At 42.6% G+C, this 20,031-nt stretch overlaps 1 protein-coding gene across 2 annotated transcripts in view; it reads right to left on the bottom strand.

Annotated features, from left to right (window-relative positions):
* LOC142366445 (uncharacterized) overlaps window positions 1–20,031 on the bottom strand; it is a 48,057-nt gene that overhangs the window by 17,423 nt on the left and 10,603 nt on the right. For both annotated transcript variants that reach the window (XM_075448337.1, XM_075448338.1), the window contains exon 2: window positions 10,244–10,365. In XM_075448337.1, coding sequence (XP_075304452.1) covers window positions 10,244–10,365 — 122 coding nt within the window. The remainder of the gene's footprint in view (window positions 1–10,243; window positions 10,366–20,031) is intronic.

The following is a 20,031-nucleotide window of genomic DNA, read 5'->3' as shown; positions in this document are numbered from 1 at the left end:
TAACAGGTGCAGCTATCGCTAGGTGGCTTGACGCATTGATATCAAGGGAGGCAAAAATAGCGCCAAGCAAAGTGAGGTCTGACTTTTTCCATCGAGAACAATTTTGTGATGCAAATGTATTACTCTTTTGAACGCATATTTTTTTGAGAAGCAAGACGCTTTATTTTTCAAGCCCCAGCCAACTAGCCGGACTAGCTTCGTGGACGCCAAAACTCAGCTGGAACTCCGCTCACAGGACGCAGCAGGGGGTAAGTCAATGTTCATAAATGATATTGCTAATATGGGATGTCATACAGCTTCATGTCAAAAGAGGCGAACTATCCCTTTAAAGGTGGATGCTTTCTTAGCAGTAAGGTCAAAAGTAACAGGAAACCGCAATCTGGGGAAAAACTTTTTTTTTTGTAAATCAAATTTTTTTTTTATAATTAAAGTTTTTATTTTGTTTTATGAACATGTAACAAAAACAACAAACAAAAACAAAACCAGTGAGGTACATAAATCTTGATGATTGTAAGGTTGCACTCTCATTCTTCACACATTGTCCTGGTTCCCACCCAATTAAATACAGACTGGACACCTAATTAAGTCCCGCTTAACTTGACCAGTCCTGGTATTGCCCAGGTTCAGTTCAGAATTTGGTGCCCTTAAATTTAATATGTCTATGTGTAAATGCGAATGCAACCTAGATGTTATTTCAAGTTATCACTGTTGCAATGTAGTAGAAACATAGGCACTAAAACTGTCCCATTCTTCTGTTACAGCCTCAGAGTAGTTATTCAGTCTTCCAAGCATTTTCTCACAGGCTGCATTTTCAGTCATTCTCTCTCTCCATGTTTTGAAAGCTGGAGTCTGTGGCATCTTCCATAGAGACAAAATGAGACGGGCACAGGTAATAAATCCAGTGTTCAGAACTCCGAAAGCTGCTTTATGGACACTTGGGACCACACCTCTGTCCCCTAACAGGCACAATCTTGGTGAAATAGGTAGTTTACTCATTAACCATCCCTCCATGTATTTTATAACACTATTCCATATTGGAGAGATCAGCGGACATTCCCATAAGGCATGCAGCAATGTACCTCTTGCTCTTTGGCATTTCCAGCATAAGTCATCTTTGCTAATACCCATCTTATGCAGTCTTAATGGTGTAAGATAATACCTGTTCAAAATTTTATATTGAGTAAATTTCCCTTTGGCCTCTCTTACATAACGCCCGTTTTTAGAAACAATAGAGTCCCATGTTTTATCTTCAAAAGTGCAGCCCAAATCTCTTTCCCATACTATTTTAAGACTTTTACTTGTATTGTTTTTAACCCAAGGACATACGTTATACCATTTCGATGCTTTACCAAGTAAAGATGGAAGTTGTAAAAAACTCTCTATCGAATTTTTCTCCAAGTGAAATTTTGTTTTGTCCTTCAAACAGTCTCTAATTTGTAAGTATTTCCAAAAGTGGCCTTGTCCCTCTAACTTAAACTTTTCTTTCAGATCATTATATGACATAAATGTGCCTTCCACAAATAAATCACCAATTATCCGTACACCTTTCTTTAACCAATGTGACCAATAAATTGACTGCTTGCCGATTCTGATCTTAGGATTGTGCCACAGGGACGCATACCTCTGGGTACATGGAGAGAGCGCAAGTTTTTTGTGGACCGTTTGCCACACCATTTTTGAGAATTTTAATATGGGGTTATCTATTTTATTCTGTTTATTATCTATCTTTTGAGTCAATACCTCGACAGGGGTGAACGGAGAGGAAAGTTCCCGCTCCATCAAAACCCAGTCTAAATCTGATTTAGTTTCTGGCCAATGTTTGCACATCTTGGACATTTCAAATGAGATGCTATAATATTCTATGTTAGGTAAAGCCAGCCCCCCTTCTTTTTTGGGTTGACATAGTTTGCCAATATTGATTCTAGGTTTACCACCGTCCCACAGAAAATGTTTAATCATATTATTATATTTTAGAAGAATTTGAGCTGGGATACAGATCGGTATCATTCCAATATAATAATTTATCATAGGAGCTATAACCATCTTTATTGTATTTATCTTACCCCCTAATGTTAAATGTAACTTGCTCCAGTTGTCCAAGTTTGATTTAATTCTAGTAAGCAGTTTTTCTATATTTTCAACCATGATTTTATTAATATCTGGATTAAGTGTTATTCCCAGATATTTCATGCCTTTTTGTAACCACTTGAAATTGAAAGTGGATAATAAGTTTGCAGTGCAGGCTTTTGATACAGGCATTGCCTCTGATTTATGCCAATTGATTTTATAACCTGATAATTTAGAAAAGTCATCTATCACCTCTAACAATGTTTTAATGGACTTAGCAGGTTCCTGACATAATACCAAAATATCATCGGCATACATAAATAATTTGTGTTCCCTCCCCCCTCCGCTCACCCCAACGATTCCAGCATCTTCCCTGATTTTAATAGCCAATGGCTCTAGGAAAATAGTGAACAGAAGTGGACTAAGGCTGCAGCCCTGACGAGTGGATCTGGAGATACGAAAATATTTGGACAATATTCCATTGGTAAAAACAGCGGCCTTTGGGCCCGAATACAAAGTGCTAACCCACCTGCAAAAATTTTCACCCAATCCAAACTCCGACAGAGCAGTGAACAAAAATCTCCACTCCACCCTGTCGAAGGCCTTCTGGGCATCGAGTGATATTGCCACTACAGGGTTTTTGTTGTCCTTATTTCCCCATAAAAGATGCAGAAGTCTTCGCATATTATCAGCTGAAGAACGATGCTTAATAAAGCCCACCTGGTCTTTGTGAATAATCTGTGGTAACACAGTCTCTAATCTCGTGGCCAGTGGCGGTTGGTCAATAGAGGGCGCTAGAGCGCCGCCCCTCCCATGAATCAACCATAACAAATATGAAATTAATTATACATTTGTACATTGCGATTTTACTCGTGCAGTGGTGTGATAGACTCTGCTGTAGGCTACATGCCACTGCCAGCAACCATTAAATGCTTTTGACTTTAAGATAGGCTTGCTATTTGCTATTGGATATAAAGCCCTCCTCCAGGAGGTCGCCGGTAACACTGGAGTCTATGAGAGCTAGCAAACTTTTTTACCGCGAACAAGCAGAGGCAGCTTTTCATTGGCGCATGAAAAATTTATTCTAGTTCGCAGTTCTGTGCGCCCAGACCAATGGCAGAGTTTTCCTTATTTTTAATCTTAACGTGATTGGACAATTCATCAAATCAATCACGTCCATCAAGCAAGCATCCGAGGAAGCGCCGGGCTCTCGGGGAAGAAGACCACAGACAGTAGGATTGCTGCAGAGGTGAGTCTCTGTTGCAGAAATTAGTTGTTGTCCATTTTTCAGTGCAGTCAAGTCAAGTCAGCTTTATTTATATAGCACATTTAAAAACATCAGAATTGATCCAGTCTTCTATATTATTCCTCAAAACATTAGACACACATACCTTTTAATGTGGTCTTTGTTTTTCCTGAATATTTGTACATTTTGCAATAGAATAGGAAATTCAGAACCATCATCCCTCCCTACTATTATGTTGTGGTTATGGTATAACATATGGTCTATTTTCATTAAAGTAGCCTACTTTCTGAATCTATTCTGCCCCAAAACTCTTCATTTTTGATCAACCCAATGTCTGTCTCTAACTGTATTGATAGTTTAACAATTATCTAGTTGACTGGTGTTTAGATGGTGTAACATGTGGTCTATTCTAATTACAGTAGCCTATATTTCTTTATCTATTCTGTCCCAAAACTCTTTATTTAAGGTCAACAATATCCAAAGTATCTATCTGATTGTATTAATCCTTGAACAATGGTCTAGTTTAGGTGGTTTTTAGAATTTGTGTGTTGTGTTCTGATTGTGAGGTGCTATTTGACCCGTCACGCGCAACTGCGCCCCCCCAACAAATTGAATCACCAGCCGCCACTGCTCGTGGCTACAATTTTTGACAGTATTTTGCAATCAACATTTATCAAACTTATGGGACGGTAATTGACTGGGTCTGTTAGATCTTTATCCCCCTTTGGTATAAGAGTAATTATAGCCTGATTGAAACTTTCAGGAAGTGAACCACATTCAAACGCTTCTCTATAAACATCAGTTAAAATTGGTGCAAGTATATCTACAAATTTATGATAGTATTCGACTGTAATGCCATCTACGCCAGGTGATTTCATTTTCTTCATTCCAGCAATTGCTTTTCTTACTTCGGCCTCATCTATGGGTGCTTCCAATCTATCTTTCCCATCCTGGGTAATCTTGGGTATCTTTATTTTGTCAAAAAAGGATTCCAATTCTTCTGCAGTCGCTACATTTTCAGATGTATAAAGATCTTCGTAAAATCTTTGGAAAGTTTTATTAATATGAGAGGATGATGTTATCAATTTGTCATTTTCTTTAATTGCTGTGATCACGTTTTGATTCTCTAACCGCTTCAGTTGTCTGGCCAATAGCCGTCCCGTTTTTTCACCATTTTCATAGAAATTGGTTTTGAGCCTAAACAATGCATATTCTGCTTTCTTATTATAAATTTCATGAAGGTTAAATTTCATTTTGCATATTCTATTAAATTTGTTTTCATCGTAGTTTTCTGCCAGTTGTTTTTCCAGTTCACATATCTGTTTTTCCAGTGTTTTGACTTTTTCTTTCCCCTCTTTTACTTTCTTAGAGCTGTATCCCAAGCATTTACCCCTAACATAGGCCTTATGAGCATCCCATACTGTTGCCAATTTATCTGTTGATCCAATATTCACTTCAAAGAAGTAGTTTAAGTCGTCCTTTAATGGTGTTACAAATTGTTCATCCTGCAATATACTGGAGTTTAATCTCCATCTGCCCGACCTGTTATTTTCACCTTGCAAATGTATCTGTAACTTCACTGGGGCGTGGTCTGTTAGGGCAATTACACCTATTTCACACTCCGCTACTAAGTCAACACTGGTACTAGAAATCAGAAAATAATCGATGCGGGAGTAACTTTTGTGGGCATGTGAATAAAACGTATATTCCCGCTCCACAGGGTGTGTTAGTCTCCAAATGTCCACCAACCCAATCTCTTCTTTAAAAAGGGCTGTCGCGGATTTACCTCCACTACTAAAACTGGCACTCATTACACTTTTATCAATAAAGATATCTGAGACTTCGTTCATATCTCCTCCCAGTATAATGTGGCCTTCAAGATTGCTTATTATGTTTAGGATGGAGTGAAAAAAATGTTCCCTGTTCGGGGCATATATATTGCAGAGGACAACTTTCACATCATTTAAAAGTGCTTGTATGCATAGTATACGTCCCTCTGTATCTTTAAACTCTTGTAATAACACAAAATTAAGATTTTTGTTTATAAGAATCACAACCCCTCTGCTTTTCCTGGACACAGAATTGTGAAACACTTTACCAACCCAACCTCTTTTGAATTTTAAAGCTTCTATTTCACTTTCAAAATGTGTTTCTTGTATGAACGCTATTTCCGTATCATGAGATTTCAAATAGCTAAGGACCTTTTTTCTTTTGATTGGTGTACCACAACCATTAATGTTCCATGTTACAATATTTATACTTAATTTACCCATTATTCTCCAGCAAAAACAATATCAGACCTGAGTCTTGGATTCCACTACTTAGCATATATAAGCAAGTTGGTGCATACATAACATAAATTCTTACCTCACCGTTTTCAAAACAATGGAACAATAAATAAAAGTAGAAAATGGACAAATAAAACACTGCTCTAAAAAAGAACATCGCAGTGAAGCCTTCCTGATGAAAAAGTCAAGTCTTATCTGGTCCGGGTGGGTTCTGGAGACGACCTCTCTGCTGCTCCCGTCGTCTTGATCCTGACCACGCCGCAGTGTCCGTCCATGCCCCGTCAGATGTCATGTTTCCTCCGCTCTCCTACTCGTTGATATCAGCAGATGCTCCTTCGCCATCTCCCGCGATCTGTCTTCCCGTTGTGGTTCCGCCGTCCTCTGCGCTCTCAATGTGCTCTCGTACAAAACTTTCTGCCTCCTTTGCATCCGTAAAGCTGAGCCGCTTTCCTCTCCATGTAAACCTGAGTATGGCCGGGTGCGCCAGCGTGTGCTTCACCTGCTGCTGCCATAACCGTTTCATTACTGTGGAAAACATTTTGCGCCGTGCTGAGCGCTCCTTGGTCATGTCCTCAAACAGTGACAGACGACAGCCATCCCATAGTATCCCCTTCTTCTTAGCAGCAGCAGCCAGGACTTTCCCTCAGGCAGTATATTTGAGAAATCTCACCAGTATGATGCGCGGAGGCTGAATGGGATCCGGGCGAGGACCTGAGCTTCTGTGGCAGCGCTCAATCTCATAGTCACCTCCATTCAACTCTAGACCATCACAAAGTATTTTCTGCACGTAGTTAGCCAGTGGCATACCAGCCTCTTTCCCCTCTTTCAGTCCAACCAGCCTAATGTTTTTACGACGGGCTCTGTTTTCCTGGTCATCAACTCTCTCATAAAGTTGTTCAACTGCTTTGGTTAGCTTCACGTTGTTTCTTGCTAGGTTAGCTACAGTGTCTTCCACATCAGAAATACGTCTCTCAGCTTCAGTTAGCCTTGTTTTAATTGCACTCACGGACAGTGGTGTAGTCTACCTTTTTGAGGTGGGTATACTGTATAGTTGGCCAGTCATTGGCCCGTGGTACCAAACTAGGGGTCGGGACTCGGGACCCCTCGGAACCAATAGTAGCCCCTTAATGCACGCCGTACCTCCAGTGGCGCGCTGTAATAGTCATTGAAAAGTAATAAGTACCATAGTACTACAATACTATGACATAACACAGTTCAGATGAAAAGCCCTCTAAAAGCTATGACAAAAAATAGGCCAATGTAAAGTTTCATTTTTAAGCATTTTCATCTATGACAATCAAAAATGTTACTATCAAGTAGGCCTACAGCAAGTCAAGCCCAAACAAAATGAAATGAACTGATTTTTAAATGTAGGCCTATAGAAATATAGCCTGTATTGTAAACTCATCACATGCACTAAAGGTTTTTGCATCTGACATTATATCGCAGTAACAGTGTAGTAGATAATGTAATTACCATTGCCTAAGTACAGATACATCTCCCCATCCATGCATACCATGGAGATAGCATGGTTCTGGCTAGTAAATAAAGTTTAGTTTATGATAGATAAATTACTTAATCCAGACAGCCACTGTACATATCATCATGTAGACCATATACAGACAGGTATGGCGATTAGGAGTTATTCCCAAAGAAGAATCCCAGATAAACAAACGTCTAGAATTTTAAACTAAGTAAGCAAACGTGGATCAGAGTAGCTAGCTTGCTAGTATTGAGAGAAGAACGAAAGCTAGACTACAGCATGACTAGCCTGTGTTATTGCCGTGTTATGTCCACAAATTAAACAACCTAGAAGGGTAACTTGGTAGCAAAGTCTCATAAAAAGCGTGAATTATGTTTTTGACTCAACTTAACTTACTTTCGGAAACGTCAGGTCGGGCAACCTTATTAAAAAAGTTCCTATAAAGTCTTGCTGTCCCTTGCGCCTGGCCATGATCCTCGTCGTCCCCAACTAAAAACCTGGAACGCTGCTGCTTTGTTTAACCTGGCAGCTCGCGGTCGGCTAGCGAAATTCACTGGCATGTTTTCATCACGCATTGAGGCTTTTCAAATAATAATGATCATCATCATAATAATAATAATATATTGTAACGACCCAGAATGAGAGTAAAAGCACACGGACTGGCTTGTTTCCTCCTCTCCCTGTCAATCACTGGACCGCAGGTCATGTCACTCAGGTGTGGGCTGGTGATTGGGGGAGAGGAGTGGGCGTGGGCCAGTCTGTGTGCAGGTCTGGTGCTCTCCTGGGGCTGGTTGCGGAGCAGGACTGAGAGTCACCCGTGTTCTGCGATTGTACTGCTTGTAATAACTTAATAAAGAGCCGTTCGGCAACCGCCGGTCTCAGAGCCTCCGTGAAGTCATTACAATATGTTCACGAAAGTTAGACAATGTGTTAATAAATCACTACCATACCTGTCAACAGCCATGGAAAAGTGTGCCCTGGAAATGCAAACTCTCGGGTTGAGATGATGAGATGATAATTCCATAATCCCATCAGAATGGTGAGAACATGGAGAACATATCGTATCAGCCCATTCCAGATGTACAATGACTTTTCGTAGAAGCCTCGACTTTACAAAGTCCTTTCCTTAGCCACTAAGCACCTACGTACGCACCCCATGATAGATTTTTGTTTTGGCTGACAGCGAGACATAAAAAACGCGTCTGATTGGTTGGAGATTGACTGCCGCAATTTCCGAATGAATGCAATTCTGAAGTGTTGTCGTTGTATTGTTAAATTATAACAAGGCTTCCATGAAAAGTGGTAGTTGATGAAACGTGGCTGTGCTATTCTAAATATTGAAAAACGAATTTTAGGTGGGTATACTGAGCATTTTAGGTGGGTATACGGAAATCCCCCAAAAAAAGAGGTGGGTATACGCCGTATACCTGCGTTCAACGTAGACTACACCACTGCTCACGGAGTTCTTGAGTTCTGTTGTGTCCGATTTAATCAGGGTCACATCACTTGCGACTCCATTTAACGTCGCTCCCACCTTGGCAATCTCCGCAAACAGACCATTTATGTCCGTTACTTGGCTATCTTCTTGGCTAGCAGTGTTAGCTGAGTTGGCTCCTCTGGTAGCAACCGCGGGCAGGTGCGTCTGCACACATCGTTTTCTTTCACTGGCCGTCGTCATATTTTGGTCAAATTGCTCAGATGTAGTGAGCGTGCACCCAAGCTTCAAGTAGGATGTTGGTAGGAGAAGTTTCAAAATTATTTGTTTAAAATAATGTTGACGGGGTTAGGAGCTCTTCTACAGCGCGGCCATTCCCTTGCACCTCACCACGTGACTCCTTTGTAAATCAAATTTGATTTTAAAATGATCTGTACAACACTTGTAATATGTCATAAGAGTACATGCTAAATGCAGGAGATGACAATGAGCTTCCACCAATGCAGGAAAGCTGAGCAGACTTTGCAGTCCCGTGGAGTATTTAACCCATTTAGGCCGGGAAAGCGTTGTCGTATTTCTACCTTCCAAGCCGGGGGCGCTGTTGCGTTATTCTACCATTAAGGCCGGGAAAGCGTACACGTCTTTTTTCCTGCATGTAGAAAACATGGCTGTTATTCCACATAATCTGCCCAAAACACTTGCAGACTGCTGTCACTAAGAAACCTGGCATAGCAGCCTAATGCTGATTTCAAACAGGCTTCCAGCAGCATTTGTTGAAGCATTAAAAACCTTGTTTAAGCGGTGACATTTTCTGATATGTGTGTTGTCTAAGATATCGATGTGGAGTTCAAGAAGGTGCTGGTTAACCTCATCCCAGCACTTCTGTCACCTGAAAATCTGGTGGAAAAAGAAACTGGAGAAGTAAAACTCACATGCAGAGACCTGCTGCACTACTTCAAAGTGAATTTACGTTTTATACTCGGTACACTGAATCACACCTTTCTGCTACATCAGGGGTCGGCAAGCCGCAGCTTCGGAGCCGCATGCGGCTCTTTCATCTTTATGCTGCAGCTCCGCGTGGCTTGGGAAAATAAATTTAAAAAATATCCAATTGAAGTGTATTTTACTTGTTTTTTTATTGTAGTTCTAAATTGGAAGATTATTGTGATCTTGAAATATTAAAATAAGGGGCGGTCGGTGGCGTAGTGGGTTAAGCAGCCGCCCCATGTACAGAGGCTACAGTCCTCGCTGCAGCTGGCCCCGGTTCGACTCCCGCACCGAGCGGCCCTGTGCTGCGTGTCTTTCCCCTCCCCCTGCTTCCTGTCTCTCTTGAACTGTCCTAACATTAAAGGCATAAAAAAAAAGCCCAAAAAAAAACCTTAAAAAAAAAAAAAAATTTAAATAAATGATATATATATATATATATATATACGTTTTTTTGTCGCTCAAAATATGAGTCACACTTGCCGAAAGCCGGTATATGCCCGCTAAAACGCTGTGCATTTATCGAGACTTTCAACCCCAGGTAGGCCAAGTATGGAGAAATGTAAGAAAATAAAAGTATCTGAAGAAAATTGGTGCAAAACAATCCTTACAGGAAAAAAGACATGTACGCTGTCCCGGCCTTAATGGTAGAATAACGCAACAGCGCCCACGGCTTTAAAGGTAGAAATGCGGCAATGCTTTCCCGGCCTAAATGGGTTAAAGCATGCACTGGGCAGTACCTTGTGGTGGGCAGCAGTCTCAGAGGGCAACATAGCATCCAGAGGTAATCTGGCTCTTAGGTCATCTGCTATGTTCTGCAGTATCACCTTCTTGTTGTCCACCAGCAGGTCATCCAACTCATCTAAAGGAGAAAAAAAAATACATAAAATGAGCACAATATACACTGTGTGTGTAAATATATAAATATATATATATATATTCTCTGGAACATCAACAGGTAGGATTGCCAACCCTCCATAGAATCAACACCTTAAAGTGGTGGAGGGAGTATCCCCATGATCCTGAGAGCTGTGTTGTCGGGGGCATTAGCCCCTGATAGGGTCTCCCCAGCGAGTACCTGGTGGCCAAGCCTTGGCTCCTGGGGTAAGAGTCAGGAAGCCACCTCCACATGGGCCCACCACTCACGGGAAGAAAATTCGAGTTTGGGTGCAGTGTGAGCTGGGCAGCAAGCGGGGTCCTAGATGTGCCTATCCCTAGCATCGCAAACTGGAAGGAAGGTTCTGACTGTCGTCTACAGAAGCTCAGATTAGCCGACCTTCTTGGAGTCTCTGGGTTGCGTCCTGGAGTTGGTGTCACCTAGGGATTCCATTGTTCTTCTGAGGGACTTTAATGCCACCACTTCAATCTGGTGTCTTGTTTTTGGACTTCTGTGATAATCGTGGATTGTCCATTACAAACACTGTTTGAGTATAAAGTGGATCATAAGTGTACTTGGAACCAGGCCATCTTAAGCCAAAGGTCGATGATCGACTCTATAGTCGTCTCATCAGACCTGTAGCCGTATTTCTTGAACACTCGGGTGAAGAGAGGGGCAGAGCTGTCAACTGATCACCACCTGTTGGTGAGTTGGATCTGTTCGGGGAGAGACTGTCAGAAAGACCTAGTTAGCCCAAACAAGTTGTGAGGGTGAACTGGGAACATCTGAGGGAGGCCCCTGTCCACAAGGTCTTTAACTACCACCTCCGGGAGAATTTTTCTCAGGTTCGGGACATGGAAACTGAATAGGCTGTGTTCACGACCTCCATTGCTGATACAGCTTCCAAGAGTTGTGGCCTCAAGGTTGTGGTGCCTGTTGTGGTGGTGGTAACCATAGGACCCGCTGGACACCAGCGGTGGGGTAAGCAGGGCTTGATTGTCCCAGTGGTCACCTGAAAGCAGGTGACAGGTACCAAGTGGCCAAGAGCTCAGTGGTTGCTGAAGCTAAAATTCGGGTGTGGGAGAAATTCAGTCAGACTAAGGAAAAGGACTTTCGGTTGGCCTCAAGGATGTTCTGGCAAACCATTTGATGACTCAGAATGGGAAATTTTATTGTTATCCGGATTCGAGATCGATTTACTGCCCAGCCCTAGGGCTCCCACCTAAATGCAAAGCAGAGGATGAAGCATTGCCAAATGTGCTTCCAAAGCAATTTCCTTCCATGGCAAAGAAAAGAAGATATGATGACACGTTTCTTGCCTTTGGCTTCACCTGTACAATGTAGGGTAATGAGGAGAGACCGCAGTGGGTTGTTGGTCTTAAAGCGCTAGCTTATTTCTAATTCTAAAACAAGTTGTAATGGCATTTTACTTTATTTTTGAAAAAGAGGTTGAGGTTTTATTCATTGCAATGTGTGAAATAAACTGAAATGGAGTTTGTATGTTTTGTATGTCTGTATGTTCTGTAAGTCGGACATGTTTCTTGTGAGGGTTGGACTCCGTCAAGGCTGCCCTTTGTCACCGATTCTGTTCATAATTTTTATGGACAGAATTTCCAGGCGCAGCCAGGGCGTTGAGGGGGTCCGTTTTGGCGACCTCAGAATCGGGTCTCTGCTTTTTGCGGACGATGCGGTTCTGTTGGCGTCGTCGGGCCGTGACGTTCAGCTCTCACTGGAGCGGTTCGCAGCCGAGTGTGAAGCGGCTGGGATGAGAATCAGCACCTCCAAATCTGAGACCATGGTCCTCGGCCGGAAAAGGGTGGAATGCCCTCTCTGGGTCGGGAATGAGATCCTTCCCCAAGTGGAGGAGTTCAAGTATCTCGGGGTCTTGTTCACGAGTGAGGGACGAATGGAGCAGGAGATTGACAGACGGATCGGTGTGGCGTGTGCAGTGATGCGGGCTCTGCACCGGCCCGTCGTTGTGAAAAAGGAGCTGAGCCAGAAGGCGAAGCTCTCGATTTACAATCTATGTTCCTACCCAGGGGCGTCAGCTGACCCAATACTATACAGGGGCACAGAAATTTTTTTTTGCAGTTATTTCTTTGAAAAAAGCATGGGCACAGCTCCAGTGCCCATGGGTGAAAAATGGGTTCCAGTTGATAGGTTTGGACTCCAAACCTATCAACTGGAACCCATTTTTCCTATTAATATTATTTCTTTAACAGCAGCACTCATTAAAAAAGAAAAAAAGCTCAATTACAAGTTAACAGCACCTGGTATTCCCAGGCGGTCTCCCATCCAAGTACTAACCAGGCCCGACGCTGCTTAGCGTGGTAAAAGTATGCCTTCAAGTCTCTGCCACGTGAAGTTGTTTATTCGTTGTCATGGAAACCGTTGCTATGCGCCCAGAGTGGCAGGCTGGTTGACTGGCTTATCGTTCGCGAACTGACTGAGCTCAGCTCGTTCGCGAGTTGTGAACTGTGTAGTGACTAGGTATAAGTTGTGCTAGTATAACGTCGGTGCCATTGGTTCCAGAACTTCCAAGCAACTTGACAAGACGAGACTAAGATGTCTTATACAGTGGCTGTATGCCGATAGCTAGCTAGACAAGCTGACAAGACAACTTGGATTCCCCATCACGGGGGATCACCCCCTGAAAACACGAACGTAAAGAATCAATCCAGCTGAACAGTTACAATTTAATATGTCCATTAGCGAACTAATGGCTGGCTACATTAGCAAAACGACAGACGTGACCAGAAGTGCTAATAACACCCCTTCACGTTATTAGATGAAAAGGCATACACATTTGTGTGACATTCTATGCTTCCAGACAGAGGATAAAAATGTAAGGCTTACTGTTCACTTCACTTCACGCCGGAGTGAATGGTCGCTGTGTTGGACAGGTTCAAAAAGTCTGCTACCAGGACACCTTTTCCCTAATCAATCGATATCAAGGAGATTCTCCTTAGTGCCTGACAAATTTGTCACGTTCCATTTCATTGCAGCAGCCAATGAGCGCAAGTGGATTCTGATTACTCCGCATGAATGTCAGACTCAAATTCTAAAGTGGTAGTCTATATATATTTTTTATTATTATTATTATTTAAATGCAAGCATGCAATCTGTAGATTTCCCCATATGTCAGACTTAAATTCTAACGTAGCCTATTTTTTAAAAGATAAATAAATGAATAAATTAATTAAAAAAAAAAAAATCAATGACCCTGGCATACCGGGGCACCTCAGATCTACAGGGGGGCACGTGCCCCCGTGAAAAGGGTCTCGCGACGACCGATGCTCCTACCCTCACCTATAGTCACGAGCTGTGGGTAGTGACCGAAAGAACGAGATCGCAAAATACAAGCGGCCGAAATGAGTTTCCTCCGCAGGGTGTCTGGGCTCTTCCTTAGAGATAGGGTGAGAAGCTCGGTCATCCGGGAGGGGCTCGGAGTAGAACCGCTGCTCCTCCGCATCGAGAGGAGTCAGATGAGGTGGCTCGGGCATCTGGTTAGGATGCCTCCTGGACGCCTCCCTGGTGAGGTGTTCCGGGCCCGTCCAAATGGGAGGAGGCCCCGGGGAAGACCCAGGACACGTTGGAGAGACTATGTTTCTCGGCTGGCCTGGGAACGCCTCGGGGTCCCCCCAGCAGAGCTGGAGGAAGTGGCCGGGGACAGGGACGTCTGGGTTTCTCTTCCCGGACAAGCGGAAGATGATGGATGGATGGATGGATGTTCTGTCCTCTTATGTACCACAGAGGGACCCAGCAGAGAAAGTTTGGGAACCACTGGGGTAAGGAGCTCGGCTATCCAGTAGGAACTCCGAAAGGAGTCAGCTGAGGTGGTTCGGGCATCTGGTTAGGATGCCTACTGATTGCCTCCCTTTGGAGGTTTTTCAGGCTTGTGTTTTGGGGATGAGTCCCAAATTTATACTTTACGCAGACGCTTTTACAAATTAGGATATGATGACAGACAGACGGTACCGGTCCGCGACCCGGTGGTTGGGGACCCCTGCATTATATGATGCGTATTGACGCGATATTGTCCCCATATTAAAAGTTAAAAGCCATCTGTGCAGTCGGAAACATCCTGGGTTGGGACAAACTTAAGAGTAGGCCCTATTCGTATTTCAAAATCCGCATTTTAGTACAAGACACGATTTCGGTTATTGCACAGCCCTTGACACACCAACAAATCTCAGACAAACCTCAACCAAGCAAGAGCGCATCAGGAGACGTAGCCTGGCTACAAGCAGCCCTTGCCCTGACAAAGTTTTCAAACATTGCCAGGCTATGAAACGACGGTCAAGAGTGAACGAGCAGCAACCCCTCTGTGAAATAAGTTTTCATTCATTGTCTATCTCGCCTGATATGCATCATAAACACTGACGAATCTTCACCTGCAACACCAGCGACATCTTTCATCGCTCGTTACACTGTAACAGACTGCAGACCGCAAGCGCAGTGTGTGGGAGCGGAGCGGATTCATACAAGGAGAGTGAAAGCAGAGCGGATCAAATAGTCTTTGGTTAGGAGAATCCCATGATATAAAATTATAGTTTTTAGCAAAAGCGGCGTTTGCACTTTCTCTACTTTTTTAAAGTGGTGGGGACAAATCTGCTCGTCAGACAAAATGCCGGGGACGCGTCCCCACCGTCCCCGGCGGAAATGACGCGCCTGAGCAGGTGACATGAAGTATGAACATGTCAGAATATTTCAGAGAATTTACTGCTGCTGTGTGAGTGAATGTGTGTTTGTGCAGGAGGCAGTTTGTCCTTTCCGTATTTTGGTTTCTGCTCGGTAAAATCAGGGATTAAAATGGTTCCTCTCACGCCAAACATGGCAAGATCAAGAATTCTATCCTCAAAGAAGCATCGAGCCCCTCTCCATCCCCAGCCTACTCCATCGACCAAAGCCCCCCCAGCTTGGCCCCCACCACCGGTGCCCACAGCTGTCATTTCCAACAGCGTCAATGCTGTTGTCTAGGACGCTAAGGACGCTTTGCGGTAAGACGTATTGCATCACTTCCTGTTACCTTGCTTGTGTACTGTGGAATTTCTTGCTCCGCTTGGACTACTGATAATCACTTTATTTCTATCTATAACTTACACAATTTTGCATAGTTAACTCTATAGCTTACCGTTCTCTTTTAACACACTCCTAAAGATATTTAATCTTTATTCTCACTTTTTAGCGGTGTGTCTGGTTCTATAGCTTAGCATGGCTACCAGTTCTCTCCCTCCATCTCCTGCTTTCACCTGCTCCGTGTGTCAGATGTTTAGTTACTCCTCTGCCTCCTTTAGCGATAATGGTACGTGTAACAAATGTAGTCTTTTTGTAGTTTTGGAGGCGAGGTTATCTGAATTGGAAGCTCGGCTCTGCACTGTTGAAAATCAACCGATAGCGAGCCAGGTCCCTTTAGCCAGTGTGGAGCCACCTAGCGTAGCTAGCTCAATTAGCCTCCCCCGAGCAGCCAGGATTACAACGTGGCTGGGTGACTGTCAGGAAGAGGCATAGCTCTAAAGTCAAGCCCGTTGTTCACCATCGACCTGTCCACGCTTCAAACAGATTTTCCCCACTCAGCGACACACCCGCTGAGGACAAAACCCTGGTAACTGGCAGCTCTATAGTCAGAAACGTGGCATTAGAGACACCAGCGGCCATAGTCAAATGCATTCCAGGGGCCAGATCGGGCGACGTAGAGTCCTATTTAAAACTGCTGGCTAAGGATAAACGTAAATACGGTAAAATAGTTATTCACGTCGGCGTTAATGACATCCAGTTACGCCAATCGGAGGTCACTAAAATAAATGTTGCATTGGTGTGTAATTGATGGACTCCGTAGTTTTCTCTGGACCCATACCAAATCTGACCAGTGATGACATGTATAGCCGCATGTCGTCCTACAATCGCTGGTTGTCTAGATGGTGTCCAGCAAACAACGTGGGCTACATAGATAATTGGCAATCTTTCTGGAGAAAACCTGGTCTGATGAGGAGACGGCATCCATCCCACTTTGGAAGGAGCTGCTCTCATTTCTAGAAATATGGACGAATTTATTTGCCACCCTAAAACATGACAACCCAGGGCTCAGACCAGGATGCAGAGTTGTAGTCTTACACACTTCTCTGCAGCTTCCCACCTGCTGCTACGCACCCAATCGATTAACACAAAAGGAGCAAATCCTCTTGTGCAAAAAAAAAAAATTAAAACAAAAACTTTAACTGAACAAAAACATCAAACTATTAAATGTGGTTTGCTGAATATCAGATCTCTCCTTTCAAAGTCTCTGTTAGTGAATGAGTTGATTTGTGATCATCATATTGATATATTTTGTCTTACAGAAACCTGGCTGCAGCAGGAGGATCATGTTAGCATTAATGAAGCAACTCCCTCTGACTGTTTAAATGTTCACAGATTAGTTTGAGCTCTTTTGAATCTCTGATTCTCAGTTTTTCCCACGCAAAGTGGAAATCACAGAAACCTCTTGTGTTTGTTGTTGTGTATCGTCCACCTGGCCCTTATTCTGAGTTTCTGTCTGAATTCTCAGAGTTTTTATCCCAGTTAGTGCTGAGTACAGATAAAGTCATTGTAGTGGGTGACTTTAATATTCATGTAGATGTTGAAAATGATAGCCTGAATATGAACTTTAATTCTATATTAGACTCTATTGGATTTTCTCAGAGTGTTCACAGACCGACTCACTGCCTTAATCACACCCTTGATCTTGTGCTGACATATGGTATTGACAGTGAACAGTTAACAGTGTTCCCTCATAACCCTGTCTTATCTGACCATTTTTTGATAACCTTTGAGTTTACATTACTTGACTATACAGTTTCTGAGAAGAAATTTACATATAGAAGGTGTCTATCAGAGGATGCTGTAACCAGATTTAAAGAATTAATTCCATCATCCTTTTCTTCACTGCCATGTGCAGATATGACAGAGGACGACTACCTAAACTTTACTCCAGCAACACTTGACTCTCTTGTTGACAGCACTATAGTTTCAATGCGTACAGCACTGGACAATGTTGCCCCTCTGAAAAGGAAGGTAATCAGCCAGAAGAGGTTGGCTCCTTGGTATAATTCACAGCTGCGTGCTTTAAAGCAGACTGCAAGAAAGCTGGAGAGACAGTGGCGTTCCTCTAATTTAGAAGAGTCTCAGTTAGTCTGGAAAGATAGTTTAATAACGTATAAGAAAGCCCTTCGTAAAGCTAGAACTGCTTATTATTCATCATTGATAGAAGAGAATAAGAATAATCCCAGGTTTCTCTTCAGCACTGTAGCCAGTCTGACTAAGAGTCCGCGCTCCTGAGCCAGTTATTCCTTTAACTCTCAGCAGTGATGATTTCATGAGCTTCTTTATCAATAAAATTGTTTCTATCAGAGAGAAGATTGGTGGAGTCCTTCCCACTATTATCAGTGATGTATCATCAAGTACAGCAGCTTTAGAAGTATCTTTAGAACCTGATTTGTGTTTAGACGGCTTCTGCCCAGTTGATCTCTCTGAACTAACAACAGCAATAGTCTCTTCTAAACCATCAACTTGTGTTTTAGACCCAATCCCAACCAGACTGTTCAAGGAGGTTTTCCCATTAATTGACACTTCCATATTGGATTTGATCAATCTGTCTTTGTTGACAGGATATGTACCTCAGACTTTTAAGGTTGCTGTAATTAAACCTTTACTTAAAAAACCTACTCTTGATTCAGAGGTGTTGGCTCATTATAGACCTATATCCAATCTCCCTTTTATGTCTAAAGTTCTTGAAAAAATAGTTCCAGCTCAGCTTTGTGATCATTTACACAGAAATAATCTGTTTGAAGAGTTTCAGTCAGGATTCAGAGTGCATCATAGCACAGAAACAGCACTGCTGAAAGTTACCAATGATCTCCTCTTAGCCTCTGATAGCGGACTTGTGTCTGTGCTTGTCCTGTTGGATCTCAGTGCTGCATTTGATACGGTCGATCACAGTATCTTATTACACAGACTTGAACATGTTATTGGGATTAAAGGAACTGCATTAGGCTGGTTTAAGTCATATTTATCTGATAGATTTCAGTTTGTTCTTGTAAATGAAGAATCTTCCTCACACACCAGAGTAAGTAAGAGGAAGGAGTTCCTCAGGGTTCTGTGCTTGGACCGATAACTTTTCACTTTATACATGCTTCCATTAGGTAACATTATTAGACAGCATGGCATAAATTTCCATTGCTATGCTGATGATACCCAGTTGTACTTATCTATAAAACCAGATGAACCCAATAGGTTGGTCAGATTACAAGCATGTCTTAAAGACATAAAGACCTGGATGACTCAGAACTGTCTGCTTCTAAATTCAGACAAAACTGAAGTCGTTATCTTTGGACCTGAGCGCTTCAGGGAGAAATTGTCTAGCTATATAGTTACTCTAGATGGTATTTCATTGGCTTCTAGTTCTACAGTGAGGAACCTTGGAGTTATTTTTGACCAGAATTTATCATTTGACTCGCATATAAAACAGGTTTCTAGGACTGCCTTCTTTCATCGTCGTAATATTGTTAAAATCAGGAACATCTCGTCTCAGAGTGATGCAGAAAAACTAGTCCATGCATTTGTTACTTCAAGATTGGACTACTGTAATTCTTTATTATTGGGCTGTCCCACATATTCTCTGAAAAGCCTTCAGTTGATCCAAAATGCTGCAGCCAGAGTTCTGATGAGAACTAGCAGGAGAGATCATATTTCCCCAGTTTTAGCTTCTCTTCATTGGCTCCCTGTTAAATTCAGAATAGAATTTAAGATTCTTCTCCTTACATATAAAGCTCTTAATGACCGAGCTCCATCATACCTTAAAGATCTCATTGTAAGATATTTTCCTAACAGAGCACTTCGTTCCCAAACTGCAGGTTTACTTGAGGTTCCTAGAGTTTCTAAAAGTAGAATGGGAGGCAGAGCCTTCAGTTCTCAGGCCCCTCTCTTGTGGAATAAGCTGCCAGTAAATGTCCAGGAAGCAGACACCCTTTCCACTTTTAAGACCAGGCTTAAAACTTTCCTTTTTGATAAAGCTTATAGTTAGGGATGGCTCAGGTGATCCTGAAACATCCCATAGTTAAGCTGCTATAGGCCTAGACTGCTGGGGGGCCTCATCTGTCACACCTTTCCTTACTTTACTCTCTTTATGTATATGTGACTTATTGTGGTCATTAACTCGTGTTTCCCTGTTCCAACAGATATCCTTTGAATATCTGGGGGGGGTTGGCGGCAATTGAATTCCAATTGGCTTGAATTGGACTTTATTATCCAAGTGCCTTGAGATGACATTTGTTGTATTTGGCGCTATATAAATAAAAATGAATTGAATTGAATTAAGGGCCTCTGTGTTGGTAAACATCATCTCAACCAGAGGTCCAAGGATGGAGTGAAGAGAGGGACAATCAGACTGTCCAATCAGAGAAATCTTATCCATATCCCTTGCAAGAACACAGCGTCCAGTTCAACTATAACTAATCCCAAACACGCAGTACTCAATGTCAGATCTTTAAGTAACAAATCATTCCTGATAAATAGTTTTATTTCCTCTCACAATCTTGATTTTATGTTTTTAACTGAGACATGGCTCGACAAAAACACAGCTAATGCAGTCCTGATTGAGTCTAGTCCACCTCACTT

Source organism: Odontesthes bonariensis, chromosome 17 (assembly GCF_027942865.1).
Source record: "Odontesthes bonariensis isolate fOdoBon6 chromosome 17, fOdoBon6.hap1, whole genome shotgun sequence".
NCBI lineage: Eukaryota > Metazoa > Chordata > Actinopteri > Atheriniformes > Atherinopsidae > Odontesthes > Odontesthes bonariensis.
Note: the sequence above shows the minus strand (reverse complement) of the source record. Positions and strands in the feature narration are given on the sequence as shown.